General features: G+C 55.9%; 1 protein-coding gene across 4 annotated transcripts in view; it reads right to left on the reverse strand.

Moving 5' to 3' along the window:
* Positions 1–16,517, reverse strand: part of ARHGAP26 (Rho GTPase activating protein 26) — a 129,407-nt gene that overhangs the window by 35,337 nt on the left and 77,553 nt on the right. For all 4 annotated transcript variants that reach the window (XM_071814593.1, XM_065848935.2, XM_071814592.1 and 1 more), the window contains one exon: positions 8,074–8,233. In XM_071814593.1, the coding sequence (XP_071670694.1) occupies positions 8,074–8,233 (160 nt within the window). The remainder of the gene's footprint in view (positions 1–8,073; positions 8,234–16,517) is intronic.

The raw sequence follows: 16,517 nt of genomic DNA on the forward strand, positions 1-16,517 counted from the left end.
TGGCCCTCAGTGCCCTCACACCCACTGATGCCAACCAGCTCGGGAAAGTCTTTGTGACTTTTAGCTGTGAGGAAACGGAGCAGTCACATTTTTCTCAAGCGGATGGAATTTTGAAGCTGCACGAAGGTGAAGAGCAGCAGCTCTGTTTGTTGTTCATTTCTGGTTATTTATTGTTTCTGTTCTGGAACCCCAGGCTCCGACAACAGCGGTGCTGCCGCCAGCCCAGCTCTCTCAGTTTGCCTTTGCTCGAGGACACCAGGAGCCATCCCTCAGAGCCTTTCCCCGCTCCACTGGCCCTGCCCGACAGCAACCAGCAGCAAAACCCTATTTCAGAGGTGGCTGGTGCCCGTCGCAGCCCGGGTGACCCCCCATGGCCACCGGCACCCGCGGCCCTCGCCCCGCAGAGCCCCCGAACGCGCCCGCCAGCTCCAGGAGCGGCTGCCAGCACTTAGAGGGTTTGTTTTGGGTAACAACAACCAAACCCTCACACACACACAAGCCCTCCATCCTGATTGCTACAAACACTGAAGAGCCACAATGCATTAGCCAAAAATGTTAATGTCACATCTCTCCCCAAACGCATGAAGAGGCGGGTGCGAAGGGAGGAGAACCAACGAACCATCCTCAATGAATCAAACCCCTCGCACTAAGGACATCGCTCCCCAACCTTTCTCTTTGCAGGGACTGGCTGCCCGGGCTCAGGTTTGGCTTCCGAGCCTGCGGAGGGGTGAGGTGCAGGAAGCAGCGATGAATCACCGTGCAAAAGTCTGCTCGCCCAGCAGGACCAGCACCGGCCCCGGCCAAGCGAGCAGTTGGGTCTGCCCGCGCATGGCTGCGAACAGATGGCCGGAGCACGGAGCCCGGCGAGCTCACCCGCACCGTACGGACCCGCAGGGCACGAGCAGCCCCAGCCGCGCTTTCCGCACGTGGCACTGCTCCTTTCCACCCTGGCACACCTGCTTGGGCCCTTCCCACCTCCAAAGTCGCTGTTCCCCAGGTTCCCCAATGGGAGTTTGGGGGACAGTTGCTCCCCAACCTCTTGCATGGCTGCTGCACCCCAGTCCCTTCACCCTACCAGCCCTGCAGCGCCGGTGCTTGGGCCACCAGCAGTCCCGGTTAGCAGGGCTATGGGCAGCACGTTGCTCCCCGCGCTGGAACATCACACAGCTGCACACGCTTCGGGTGCCTGTCCCGGGGGGTTCGCCCAACCCACAAGCCCTCTGCTCTGTGTGCTAAATGCAGCTTTTCCTGGGCAGGACCCTCAGTGCCAGGGGCCAAAATCGGCCCAGGGGCACCTGGCCTGCCCTGGGCTCCGTCCCCATGCCCAACACGGCCACTGCCTGCTTTGACATGCTCTCGCTTTCAAATTGCTTTGCAATAGTAAGTTCTACTCAGGAAATATAATGAAATATATAAATCAAGCAAGATAAAAGTATAGATTTATGTATCGCATTTTATGCAATGATTTCCCCGAGTACACTTGAAAATAAACTTCCAGGGTGCCACTTCCCTTTTTGGTCCTTAATAACAGAAGATCAATGCTCTGTTAAATGATGAACTCTGTGACTAAAACCAGCCTCAGCTTATAAGGAGTTTGCATTTTTAAGCACAGCTGGAACATCATTATGAAACAATTCTCCTGAAAAGCTCCAGTGCCTGGTATCTTACACAGCGCAGCTTATCACAACCAACCCTGTGCTCCAGTCACAACGCCCACTCGGCCCCGGTACCACGCTGCAGACGGACCCAGGATGGTCCTCAGCCCCCAGCGCTCAGCGATGCGGGGGCACAGGAGCCGTGGGGGGCGGGCAGAGGGCTGCTAGAGCCGCTCTCCACCACCTCGGAGCCGTACGAAGCACACAGGCTGAATTTAGCCGCTCGCAATGGAGAAAAGTCAATTAAGAGCTACATTTGAGAAAGCAGAACGCTGATTTTGGAGGTCTACAGAGAGAGGAGTCTGAGACCCCCAGAACTCTAAGATAAATAACCCATTGGAGATGCTTTGCTGTTACCGTGCACCGGGAAACAGCACAGATCTCTTCATCAGCAAAGGAAACCAGCTCTGCTGGACCAAAACCTCCTACTGCATCTCTCCCAGCTCAGACATCGCTTCGCCAAACCCCCTCTCTCCTCCACAGGAAAGTTTCTCAGGTTTGTTTCATTTTTTAATCTAACAAGAATAGCTGAGACACGCTCCTCACTGCACAAGCCTGTGCTGTAGCTCTCCCAGTCACACAGTCCAATTAATGGGGAGAGAGAGACAGTTTAACAGCCGGAGTGGGAGAGGAGCAGCCAGGATTCATAAATCACATTTACGGCCTGATTCAAGCGGCAGTTTCGCGGCTCCACACCAACCTCCTCCTGTCTGCAAAGCAGCAGAGACCCAGCCGCACCTCATCTTGCGGGGGAGCCGAAGGGCTGTTTGTAACGAGCCTCCCGGATGCCAGGGGACGCAGCGGGGGCCGGGATGAGCGGCACACGCAGACCCTGGTCCCGCTCCGCCGCAGAGCCTGCGCGCAGCCGCACCGGGACCCGCGCGCGGAACCGGGTCGGCAAGGACCTGCTGTGACGTTCAACATGTCTGCGGGACTAAGTCGTACACAAGGAGCAGCTAAAACTGCCCACAGCATCGCTAAATGTCTCAGCTAACGACAGAAGAGAATGAAAGCAAGCCGAGGGGCTGAGGGCATTGGTGCAGTGTCTGTCAGTCCTTACCGGCTACTGAGGTCTGCACAACTCCCTGCATGAACCATCTCCTATTTGTCACCGACACTGGCTCTATTAACGTTTCACCCGGGCAACCCCTCACGGGGAGGGAACATCATCGAGCCACTAAATCGACCTCTTAATCTTGTAACCCTTCAGAACAATGGCCTTTTCCAGAGAGCTGTACAAATCCAGGCTTTGGAGAAGAAAATGGATGGATGGACGTCTGCAACTGTCAGACACAATAATACTTCAGTATTACTTGGGGCTGACTTTCAGTTTTTAAATCAGCAGCCCCTTGAGTAACCAGGCACACAGCACAGCATCTTTATATATTTTGCATAGGATGCACCCTTGGTCTGCCTGTCACGGCAGCATCCAGACCCACAGGAGAAAAATAATGTTCTCCATATAATTACATATAATCAGGATACGTTTTATAACACATTACCTTAATGTTCACAAACACAGACAGAACAGGCTGACGATTGCTAAGGGATAAACCTTATAAAGTACCAATTTGACACGTTGTTGGTTCGCTGGGCAGCGAGAGCCGGGCAGTGGGCTCCGCTCGGCTCCTTCGGGGCTCCCCTTTCCCACGCTGGAACATCCGGCAGCCAAATGGAGCCAGCACCCCCTCGTCCCCAGTCCCGATCCGACACTCATCCCCACGCTACCCCACGTTTCCAGGAGCTCTGGTGTCCGTAAACCCACCGCAGATCACCCGACGCGCCGCAGCCCCAGCGGCAGCTGCGAAGACCAGCGCCAGGGCTGCGACGCCTCCACTTCCAGGAGAACATGTCTGGGAAGCTTTTAAAAACACATCAGAGTTTATTGCTGTTATTGTGAGTATAACAAACAATTTGGATCCGAGACCTGGAAACCTGTTAAATCTCCCGAAATGATTCGATTTTTTGGATTACACGTTGGGTTTAATGGTCTGTGTCGGACGTTCTGGCAACAAAGAGCAAACTGTAATTCACTAGTTGTTCCGGGAACCTTCAGAAAGTCCCTGATTTGCTGAGTATGGTTCCAAAGTGCACATGGGAAACTTGGTGCACAGGGCACGCGTTAACCCAGAGGTATCGCCGAAGGGGACTCGGGTCCATGTTCACGGGTGAACACATGGGACGATGGGCACCGTACCCCGCAGCATCCTCCTCTGGCATTTCCTGGCTTCGGGGTGAACGCTTTCCCCAGGGACAACGTCCGTGCAGGATGAGCCCAGTCTGGGGTGGGGTGACTGCGAACACCGGGACCACGGACCGGCCCTCCCCAAACCCTCCCAGCAACCAGACAAACGGCCACAGCGCCTGTAAACAACCTGCCAGCGGTTATTCAGACCAGGAGATGTTATCACCACGCCTGCCTTTTTTGATTTCGGTTACACAATGACAACAGTCATTTTGACAGGAGGCATTCCACTTACCTGGGGAAATACAATGCAATACCAGACAGTTGCAGATTGCCAGGAGCCATTCAAATCAATTACATTTTCTCTGCAAATGTACTTAATCATAACCAGCGTCTGAGTCACCAGTGTAAAACAATACAAAGCACCAGCAGCAAAGCACAGGCAACCTGGATATTGCTGATCACCTACGGCAGCCCCCGTGGGGAACCTTCAGTGAGCTCCAATCAGCTCAAATTAAGAAACACGCTGAAACAGAACAGTCCTAAAGCGGGAGCTGAACCGGCACTAACGCTGCATTAAGAGATTTCCCCCTCCTGGAGTTACCTTGTCCCACCTCCCTCCTCTCCAGTATCTTTTCCCGAGAGCCCTGGAGATGCATGGACAGGGGTTCACAGGCGTTTCACTCGCAGCATCCTTGTGCGGAGCAGCAGCCGCAGACAGCGCCGGCCCCTGAGCCCCGCGAGAGCGGCTCAGCACCCGAGCTTCAGCGCTGGCTGCACCCCAGCACCTCGGGTAGCGGGCACCCCCACCCACAGAATCAACTGGTGACAAATATACACGACTAACTCACAGATTCACCTTTCTGCTGGTGCCATAAATCACTTCTAAGGAGAGGGAAGCAGCAAAATGCCAGGACAGCCGGGTAGGAGCTGTAACTGGCTGGGGAGCAGAGCCGAGCCCCACAGCCCCCCAAGACGTGATCACCCCAGAAAGCTGTCACCGATTCCTCCGCACATGTAACTGATAGAAGGCTGGCACAGCAAGAGACTTGGCTCAAGCAGGAAAAAAATCAGTGTCTAAAGACGTGTTTCTATAAAGGCCCGGGAGGGAAGGGAGATAAACCGCGATCACGGGATGCCGAGCTACTCGTGACACTGAGGGCACGGCCAGAGCCCATCGGCACCAGGGCCAGGCGGCCAGCGCTGCCCTGTGCCAACACAGAGGTGACAGAGCGCTGAGGTGACCATCCAAGGCCAACACGAGCTTCCACGGGGGTTCGTCTGCCGGACCTCGCCAACAACCGCGGGTTCGGCACCGCTGCTCACATGGCCCCCGGCACAGCAGCCCCTCGTTAAGCCAGCATTACCACCGCATTCCCTGCAGAGGAGCAGAGAACAGCTCCTCTGCCCTAAATACGCACCGCGGCCTTTATGTGCCCGTGGAAGCAATTTCTCCAAGAATATACAAAACAGACACCATCTCTGTCCCCGCTGGCTGCGCGTTCGCTGCCCCTCTGCAGCCCCAATAGACGTGTCCTGAGGCTGCTGCTCCCACCGCCCGCTCCAGGGGCTCAGCCTTGTCCTGAACCTGCGCTAAACCCGCTCCAGGGGCTCAGCCTTGTCCTGAACCTGCGCTAAACCCGCTCCAGGGGCTCAGCCTTGTCCTGAACCTGCGCTAAACCCGCTCCAGGGGCTCAGCCTTGTCCTGAACCTGCGCTACACCCGCTCCAGGGGCTCAGCCTTGTCCTGAACCTGCGCTACACCCGCTCCAGGGGCTCAGCCTTGTCCTGAACCTGCGCTACACCCGCTCCAGGGGCTCAGCCTTGTCCTGAACCTGCGCTACACCCGCTCCAGGGGCTCAGCCTTGTCCTGAACCTGCGCTACACCCGCTCCAGGGGCTCAGCCTTGTCCTGAACCTGCGCTAAACCCGCTCCAGGGGCTCAGCCTTGTCCTGAACCTGCGCTACACCCGCTCCAGGGGCTCAGCCTTGTCCTGAACCTGCGCTAAACCCGCTCCAGGGGCTCAGCCTTGTCCTGAACCTGCGCTAAACCCGCTCCAGGGGCTCAGCCTTGTCCTGAACCTGCGCTACACCCGCTCCAGGGGCTCAGCCTTGTCCTGAACCTGCGCTACACCCGCTCCAGGGGCTCAGCCTTGTCCTGAACCTGCGCTAAACCCGCTCCAGGGGCTCAGCCTTGTCCTGAACCTGCGCTAAACCCGCTCCAGGGGCTCAGCCTTGTCCTGAACCTGCGCTAAACCCGCTCCAGGGGCTCAGCCTTGTCCTGAACCTGCGCTACACCCGCTCCAGGGGCTCAGCCTTGTCCTGAACCTGCGCTAAACCCGCTCCAGGGGCTCAGCCTTGTCCTGAACCTGCGCTACACCCGCTCCAGGGGCTCAGCCTTGTCCTGAACCTGCGCTAAACCCGCTCCAGGGGCTCAGCCTTGTCCTGAACCTGCGCTACACCCGCTCCAGGGGCTCAGCCTTGTCCTGAACCTGCGCTAAACCCGCTCCAGGGGCTCAGCCTTGTCCTGAACCTGCGCTAAACCCGCTCCAGGGGCTCAGCCTTGTCCTGAACCTGCGCTACACCCGCTCCAGGGGCTCAGCCTTGTCCTGAACCTGCGCTACACCCGCTCCAGGGGCTCAGCCTTGTCCTGAACCTGCGCTAAACCCGCTCCAGGGGCTCAGCCTTGTCCTGAACCTGCGCTAAACCCGCTCCAGGGGCTCAGCCTTGTCCTGAACCTGCGCTAAACCCGCTCCAGGGGCTCAGCCTTGTCCTGAACCTGCGCTACACCCGCTCCAGGGGCTCAGCCTTGTCCTGAACCTGCGCTAAACCCGCTCCAGGGGCTCAGCCTTGTCCTGAACCTGCGCTAAACCCGCTCCAGGGGCTCAGCCTTGTCCTGAACCTGCGCTAAACCCGCTCCAGGGGCTCAGCCTTGTCCTGAACCTGCGCTACACCCGCTCCAGGGGCTCAGCCTTGTCCTGAACCTGCGCTAAACCCGCTCCAGGGGCTCAGCCTTGTCCTGAACGTGCGCTAAACCCGCTCCAGGGGCTCAGCCTTGTCCTGAACCTGCGCTAAACCCGCTCCAGGGGCTCAGCCTTGTCCTGAACCTGCGCTAAACCCGCTCCAGGGGCTCAGCCTTGTCCTGAACGTGCGCTAAACCCGCTCCAGGGGCTCAGCCTTGTCCTGAACCTGCGCTAAACCCGCTCCAGGGGCTCAGCCTTGTCCTGAACCTGCGCTACACCCGCTCCAGGGGCTCAGCCTTGTCCTGAACCTGCGCTAAACCCGCTCCAGGGGCTCAGCCTTGTCCTGAACCTGCGCTAAACCCGCTCCAGGGGCTCAGCCTTGTCCTGAACCTGCGCTAAACCCGCTCCAGGGGCTCAGCCTTGTCCTGAACCTGCGCTAAACCCGCTCCAGGGGCTCAGCCTTGTCCTGAACCTGCGCTAAACCCGCTCCAGGGGCTCAGCCTTGTCCTGAACCTGCGCTAAACCCGCTCCAGGGGCTCAGCCTTGTCCTGAACCTGCGCTAAACCCGCTCCAGGGGCTCAGCCTTGTCCTGAACCTGCGCTAAACCCGCTCCAGGGGCTCAGCCTTGTCCTGAACGTGCGCTAAACCCGCTCCAGACGCCCACAGCAAAGCCCAGGGCAGAGCCGCGATGCCGCCCTGGCCCCAGCAGTGACAACCCTGCCTCTGCTGCTTTATCTGCAGCCTGAATGCAGAAATTAATTGTGTCTTTCCAACCAAAACCAGACGAACAGAAGCCTGCAAACAGGGAACTGTTTGAATTTAGAAGAAAACGTCGTTTTCTCAGCCGGCCGGGGGGCACGGCCAGCGCCACGGCCCCCGCGAGCTCCTCCGCTCCACGTCCCACCACCCGCGAACACACAGGCAGCATGGTTTAGACCAGCACTGCGGATAGAGCCGGTACTTGAATAAACACGGATTTAGTCAGAAAAGCAGGAAACCACCGTAGGCCTTCACCTCGCACTGGTTTCTTTTAGCACTCATCTCTCCTGCAGCTAAGGACAAGTTCCTATTAAACAATGCAAAAGGGAAAGAAAGCGGGATTTCTGTAAGGGCGACGCGGACACACCGGCTCACACTGAGATGGCCATAAAAGAGGCTGCTTACACAACTACCGCCCAGAACCGTCCGTTTTGGAGACGCTGCAGCTCACGAAAACAGACAAATTCATCTTCATAAATTAACGGCACTGAGAGAAGCAAGAAAAGCCATTACCTTCTCATGGTTCTCTATTAAAATTTCAATCACGATGTTCTGAAACTTGATGTCCATAATGGCAGCAACTGTTTCCTCTTGAGGTCGGAGTAGCGTTGGCCCAAACACCACACCCAGATTAGCAACAGTCATCAGGTTCTGCTTGTGATTATTTGCAACTCTGAAAAAAACAGAAGAAAAACCAAGTAGGTGACAGAAGGAATCGTCACAGCAGCCATCGCAACCCTCTGCCCGTGTCACAGCTGGCACCGACCCCACAGCGCCGTGCACACTTCTCACGCTCCTGGTGAGCTCCTTGAAGGCTCAGCCATGTGGAAAAGTACAAATTTAACCATTGTGTTACACGAGACCTTTGAGCCCCAGTGAATTGACTAATCCCACAAAACCCCCACGCTACGCTGGCCGCCGGGGCTCGGATTGCAAACCACTCCCAGGAAAACATCTTGAATCACTAATGCTCAAAACCCTTCTGAAAACAAATTGTTGGACCTCTGACACACGCTGCGCTCCAACTGAATGAGTGACCTAATATGTTCCAAAATCCAGCTCCTTCTCATCCGTTCGAGCTTCTGCCCACACCAGAGGTCAGCCCCATCCAGCCCAACCAAACTGGGATGCCAATGGGGCTTTCCTGGCCCCGCGTGCGGGTACACGAGCCCCTCCTGGCCCACCGAGGAACCCGACACGGACACCTGCTCGCCCGCCGACACTCGAGCCTTCCTCCCTGTCATCTCCAGCTATTTTTGTGTCCCAAGTCCCGCAGCCCAGTGGGAGCAAATCAGTTCAACAACACACACGGCCCGTGCTCAGGACCTGGTGTGACTGGGTGCCTGGGGAGGGGGTGACGTTGGAGAAGCTCCAGTCTGGGCACTGGTCTTACTGGTGCAAAGCATCAGGAGCCCGACTGGGGCAGGTCCTCTGCTCCAGCCCAGCCCGAGTCCTGGGCCACATCCTGCTGCCGGCACTGGGGACCCGGCTGCTCGGGGCAGACGCCCAGTGAGGCACAGACCAGCCCCGGTGGGACCACGGCTCCGCCGACTCACATACTGGAGTGACACAACAACACGTAAGTGACACCATGTGCACGGGTGACACCAGGACATTCATGACAGCCCTACAGCTCCGTCTCCACGACTCCCATGGTTTTCTCCCGACCTCTTCAAGCAGGAAGCTCGATGACTTCAGGCAGCGCAATCACACCATTTCAACTGCAGGGGTTTTTTAAAGTGTCTCTTTCCTTTACTCTTTCTTTCCCTTTTTCTCTGGACAAACTCACCAGCCTGGCACAAAGTGAGGCTGAGACTCAGATCTTGCTGCATTGTCCTAAAAAGTTATTACCGTGAGCTTTTCTTACTGTCTCATGGCCAAGACATCACAGAGCTCATTTGCGTGCACGTTCAGCTTATTTCAGCAGTGTAAGCTAGGGCTGGCTTACAAGAAAAGATCCTTTCTGCCCTCTTTTATCCAAATCTCACTTGATCCAGCAAAGAACTCTCCATCCTCATCCCTATGCACGGCCCCTCAGACAGAAGAGGAGCTCCGCACCGCGGGACCGGCTGGGCCCCCCACAACAGCAGCTTCAGCCCTGTCCTCTGTCCAGGCAAGGAGTGTCCCCTCCGGTCCGTGTCCCTGGAGAACACACAGAGCTGTCAGCGCCACCGAGTCCTGCGGCACAACTCAACGGTGCAGAGGTCCTGGCCAAAGTCCCTCGGGAGCTCCACGGGGCCTCTTACCCACAACTGCCCCACTGGCAGGAAACTCTGAATACTTTATCGTGGGTGTCTGAGAAATGAGACGGGTTGCCTGGGAAAGGCTCCGGTTACAGGAGCGATACCAGAGGAGGAGGGAGCCCTGTGCCGGCGGCGATGGCTCCATGGCTCCCTGATTTGATGGTTTGATGGCTCCATGATTTGATGGCTCGATGGCTCCATAGTTCCATGATTTGGTGGTTCCATGATTTGATGGTTCCATGGCTCCATGATTTGATGGTTCCATGATTTGATGATTTGATGGTTTGATGGCTCCATGATATGATGGCTCCCTGATTTGATGGTTTGATGGCTCCATGATTTGATGGCTCTCTGATTTGATGGTTTGATGGCTCCCTGATTTGATGGTTTGATGGCTCCCTGATTTGATGGTTTGATGGCTCCATGATTTGATGGTTCCATGATTTGGTGGTTCCATGGTTCCATGATTTGGTGGTTCCATGGCTCCATGATTTGGTGGTTCCAGGATTTGACGGTTCCATGATTTGATGGCTTGATGGCTCCATGATTTGATGGTTCCATGATTTAGTGGCTCAATGGCTCCATGATTTGATGGTTCCATGATTTGGTGGCTCCATGGCTCCACGATTTGGTGGTTTGCCGGCGCAGTGCCGGGCACAGCTGCTGCCACCATCCAGCCGGAGCAGCAGAGCTGGCAGGGTAGAACCAACTGTCTTTGGGAGATCACGACCTCGCCGAGCAGAGAGAAGGGCAGAAAAAGTCCAATAGGAAACAAATTCTTACTCAGGAAAAAACTTTCTTACTTACAGGATAAAACCTCCTATTTATATAGGGATTCAAACCTTTACCCCCACTCCAGCACAGCTCCTCATCAAGACATTTACAAATGCCAGTGACATTTTTACATGGCAACAACATCTCTATTTCAGACACAGGTTCACATGCTCCTATTTGGATTTTGAAAAACGCAGCTGTAATTCAAATATTTTTCAAAAGTACTAATAAAATAATAATTTTAATGATCTTCTGTGGTTGGTAAAACAATGTTCATTTCTAAAAAAACAACTGAGTTGATCTAAGTCTCGCAAAATTAGGTCCCTCCATTTCTCATTATCGCTACCACGTAATCCATCACTCTAATAAATTGCATTGTCACTGACTCATTACGGCTAAGCAGCTGGGCACGGTCCTGTTAATTATTCCAGACTGGGCTATTAATGGACTGGACTATTAATGGTTCCCCACCTCCGTGCGGGGAACCCCCCGCCCCTAGAACCCCGCTCCTCTGGGTTTGCGTTCAACCTGTGCAGTGCGCGGGGATTCGGTGACCGCGTGGGTCTGGTGGCCCCCGATGTCCCGGTCCCTACCACGGGTACTTTTCCAGCAGCAGTTTCACAATGCTCCGCTACCAAAGCTATGCCACAAAACATGATTCACCTTTCGCATCCTTCAAATTCCACATCCATTATCCACATGATAATTTACTATAAATTATACCTCTTCATCTTCCTTTGTACTAGAAAATAATGCCGCGGTTTCTAAGGATGATGTGTTCTCCTCCCAAAGGGTGCTTAATGTTGGTGCTTTTCGGCAGGCACTGTTAGTGCCATTCCTGAGCTGCCCTTTAGAAGGTTTCCAAGTATTTGCTGCATTTTCCTTTTAACCTGCTGTTTCTTTCTGGTCCCTGGTACATTCTGAAAGCAATCGCACTAATATTAATTTAGATGGGTCCTTTTTCAGTTCTCTCTCTCCTCCCACGCTTTGCAGAAGCCACTTCCAGCACAAGCAGGAGCCGGGAATCAACAACTGAAGGAGGAACGTGCGCAGCAACATCTCCGCTCCTGCTCTCAACGTGCTGTGCCATCGCCGGCTTTCGGACTCCGGGCTGTTCCTCCTCCTCCTCGCAGCACACGACGCTTCCCCCGTGTCTCTGGGATGAGCCCGGCAGTGCAGGACACACCACGGAGCCCTCGGCCGGGGGACCAGCAACGTGTCACCACCACCCTGCAGAGGGACTTTGTTCCGTGAAGACCTGACCCACCGGTGCAAACCCCGGAGATGTGGTGGCTCCTGCACCACCCAGCCAAAGCAGCTGGACATCCAGCTCTGTCCCCATGAGGGGACACCCTGAGGGGACACCCTGGGCCGAGCGCTCCCGCAGAGCGTGTCCCTGCAGGGAAGGGATAGGTTGTGTTTCCTGGGATGTCCCTGCAGCGAAGGGACAGGCCGTGTTTCCTGGGATGTCCCTGCAGGGAAGGGACAGGTTGTGTTTCCTGGGATGTCCCTGCAGCGAAGGGACAGGCCGTGTTTCCTGGGATGTCCCTGCACACCCGCTCACTTTACATTCACCTCCAGAAAAACAAAGAATAGGAGTGGAGTAAATCTGTGTCGTGTGTTAAATTAGATTATGCCTGGGTTGCTTGGATACTGCGTAATCACTGGCATGACCAAACATAATTCAATACAGAGTAGTTGGTAGTCAAGCTTCAGTGCAGAGAAAGCGTACAGGAACAGTAAATATTTCTTTCTTGCGTTGGCTTGCGATCGGCATCGAGTCGCAGAGGAGAAGGGCGGCGGAGCGGGGGCTGCGGTGTCTGTGCTGGGCCTCGGCTTGGACAGACACCAATGATTTCAGCTCCTTCAGCCTGGCCAACAGCTCATCTCTACTTTCATGGAAATCCAATTAAAGAACTCATTTACTTCTCCAGCAACCTCCAAAGCAGCCTGTATTGCAGGAGCAGCGGAGAACGTTGGGGTGCAGCACGTGGGAGCTGCCCAGTCCTCCCAGTAACACGACGGGACCCAGCACCAGCCCAGCGCTGGGGGACGAGCCGCAGCTTCCTGCCACGGACAGAGCCGAGGGTGACAAAAATCATAGGAACTTGAGACGTGTGGGCTGTGAACTGGCACCAGGGGGATGATCGAGCCACAGCGGGACGTTGGTCTGTGCTGGTACTGGGGTGAGCACCCGGCCACACTGGGCACCTCCCCAGGCAGCATCTCCAGGGCTCAGCTCCCACAGAACGCTTGTTTTCTGTGCCCAGAATCACTTCTGGTTGTATTTTATATGTAAAATGAACACAGAATCTGGTTGGAAAAGCCCTTTAAGATCATTTGGTCCAGCCATTAAACCAACACCACCAAGTCCACCACTAAACCACGTCCCTAAGAACCCCATCTACGAGTCTTTTGAACACCTCCATACAGCAGCCTCAGCCAAAGCGCTGTTACTGGTTCACATATCTCCTCTGACTCAGAGGAAAACCTCTGAGAAAACAGGCATCTGAGCGGGAACACCGCCAAAGGCTGGAGTGTTTCTATTTCCATGCCTGGGACGAGTCTTTGAAAACAAAGTGCTTGTTAAGGCTGGCCTAACAAGACCCTATAGGATGGAAAATAACACAGCTAATTCATATTGCTACAGGTAAAAATACATTTCATGTCTGCCAGCATCGTTAGAGCTTCTATTTCACATGAAAAGCCGGTCACACAGAGGGTTGGTGATCCTCAAAATCACTGAAGCTGCTCTGGGCAGCCTGCGATAAACAAACACTTACATCTGACTCCAGACATGAACGAAGGATGGAAAGCACAGCGAATGCGGACAGCACGCTGGGCAACAGCAGCACCTTCGGGCCCAGCGTCCCCTGGGCGGTGACGCGTGGCTTTGTGGAACTGCTGGACAAACCGGCGCCGCAGGACCCGGCCGAGCAGCAGCCGCCTTCCCACCTCCAACCCGCAGAGGAAATCTCGTCTGCGGGAGGACGCAGCTCCCTGCCCAGTGTCCCTGCCCCACCAGCTCCCCCGTTGCCGCCCACTGAATTTGGATGGCACGCGCTGCCGGATAGAGAGCGGGCGGCTGCGAGTGCACACAATTGGTGGTGATGGGGGATAAAATCTAATGAGTTCTGGGAAACGTTCCTGGGTGCATTCGAGTCATCCCCGCACAGCACGGAGTTTAATTGGGCTGCAGCTGATGAGCGGCCCGGGCTGCCCCCCAGGACATCACAACCAAGCCCATCCGTGCAGTCACCTCCCCCGCTGCCACGGCTCAATGGCATCCGTGTCACTCCTGAACCCGCACACAGAACCCAGTGCTGAGCTCTGTCAAAAGCAAACTTGGGTCAGGAAAGACACAGCTCGAGTTTCACAACAAGGCTAATAACAATAATGATGGAAATATTTCACGGTACTAAAAGCAGATTTTTTAAAAATCAAAGCTCCCCTCCTACAATATCAGAAACAGAGGAGACCGGAAACCGAAATCCTTCATCAAGTGCCCTTGTAAACACAAATGCCACCCATTGCTCACAGCAAGAAAAGCAAAAAGGCTGTGCCGTGTTAAAGAGATTCCACCTGCGGCACTAACTGCTGGTGTCCCAGGCGGCTACGCCTGCCAGCTGTGCATTTAGAGAACGGTTCTTACAAGGCACAGGTTGGGGAGACGGCCGGGCAGTGGCCGCGGGCAGGCGGCCGTGCGAGCGGGCACGGGGAGCACGGCCAGCGCCGCCCAGCCGGGGCACGGGCTGCAACCGTCACCCGCAAACCGCACAGCCGCCGCTTATCCTGCGGCGTCCACGAGGCTCCGGACGTGCCGGCGCTCCTCGGGCGGCTCTTGGACGCGGGGAGCTCTGCGAGGGCCAGAGGAGGCTGAGCCGGGGAGGACGAGCGCCTGGGCTCGCTCGGCTGCCGTGCGGTCACTGCATGTTCTCGGCACGCAGGACGGCGCCGGGAGCGTGGGCACGGCCCCGCTGGCTGCACAACGAGGCTTCTGCGGAGACCCACAGCACCGCGGCGGCCGCCCGCGTGCAGCGGGGACAGCCAAGCGCCGAGGAACGCGGATGGAGGCCAGCGGATGCAAAAGGAGGGCAGATCACCAGGGAAATGCAGAGAACTCCCAGCAAAGACAAGGGGAAACTTTCGGAAAAAAACCTGCAGATGCGACGTCAAGAATGAAAGGGGTTTTCAGCAAGCGGCCGCGTTGCTCTCGGGTTTCCCGGCTCAGCTGGGACGAAACGTGCGCCTGCTCTGTTTCTGGGCGGTTCGACTTGCTCCAACAAGACTCTCTTCTTCTCCCGGGTGAATGTGGCCACAGCTGGATGCTTGGGTTCACTCCCAGGAAAAAAAAATGAGCGCTCATATCGCAGGGAGCAGATGCAGAGGCCAAACGTGGAGTTCAGTATCTGTGAGCCCGATCAGCGTGAATTCCACACGTGCTGCGACTTGCAGGGAAAACACGTACGGGGCTGCAACGCTCCTCTCATTCAGGTTTTTCAGACCAAGTCACCTCGGTTTCCAAACCATCACCTCTGGCTTTGGGCAAGCTGAGCTTGATGTGAGATCTCAGGGGATCCCGAACCCGCTCGCCAAGCCCCAGCCCGAGGCTGCGGGTCCCCACGCCCCGGCGTCGGCAGCGCCGCGGTTCCCACTGCCGCCCTGCTGAAAGCCAGGGGCACGGCCAGGACCTGATGTTAGAACATCACTGCAGAACACAGCCAGCCAAAGGGGGTTTCGCCCTCAGACGTCCCCAGGGCAGAGCTGGAACGGCGGCTGCCCAGGCTGCAAACGCTGTCCGACGCCACCCCACGCCGAGACCGTCACCCTTCCGCAGCACCCGGCACCACCGCGGATCTGCACCCTCCAGGGACCAAACCCCTCTTCATGATAATCATCATTGCTTTACCCAAAGAGCCGTCCTGCACACGAGCGCTGCCAGCCCCGCTGCCCCCCTCAAAGCCCCCGCTGCACGGGTGGGTTTGCCGCTGCAAACAGAAATCACCGAAGCTTTCGCACTGAAATAAGAAAACCTGCATTGCCGGCAGGGCTGCACCCTTTGGAGGATCCGCCGCGATGGAAAGTGACCTGCCGGAGCCTTCCCGACAACACAGCCAGAGGCAACGCGCTGCCGGAGCGGGAACCAGCACCGGGCGCAGCCCCCACAGCGCCGCAGCCCCACGGGAGCACGGGAAGAGCCCACGGGCACAGCCTGACCGCGGGGAACGGGCAGAAATACCCTCGTGTACACCTGTATGTTCACACCAATACATCAGCCACAGGAAGAGTAACAAAGCAGGTTTTCTGACCTTTTTTCTTCCACTTCAGAGGTATTTTGGAGCACACTCACTTCACAAACGCACGATTAGTGCCCCTCCCTCCAAGACACCGAACTCCTAAAAAGTTCGCTTAAATGGAAAAATGGAGAATCAAGGAATAATCAGCTTTGTAGAATAAATTACAGTCGTGGTTAACAGCAGCAGGTAAATGCCTGTCCCATCTTGGCCAGCGGAACAAGGGTTTGCCCAACAACTGGAAGAACAGTCCCCAGATTCTGTGCATCCCGGCACACGCGGACAAACCCGCTCACCCCTGCCCTTCCTGCCCTTTAACGCAGCGTGCAGAGCTACCTTAGAAGAGCGTTTTTAAACATACATCCTTCTAAGCTTGGTGGAGTTACAGAAGTCCAGATCTCAACTAGACGGGCGGTTTAGTCACTTGAAGATGGGCAGAGGAGCGGGGATGATTCCCAGCGCCACAGGGAAAACCGCAGATCAAAGACACCTTGGCACTGGTGACTTTTATTCTCTTTTCTGCTGTTGAAAAAACATTTGACTAAAATCTATACAATTTAACTTGGTTTAGTACTGGGTCTGTTCAGCATAAAGGGCAACCTAGAGGAGCTCTCATCAAATGCCCAAGTCCCACTCTGTCTGTGGG

Source organism: Patagioenas fasciata, chromosome 14, assembly GCF_037038585.1.
Source record: "Patagioenas fasciata isolate bPatFas1 chromosome 14, bPatFas1.hap1, whole genome shotgun sequence".
NCBI lineage: Eukaryota > Metazoa > Chordata > Aves > Columbiformes > Columbidae > Patagioenas > Patagioenas fasciata.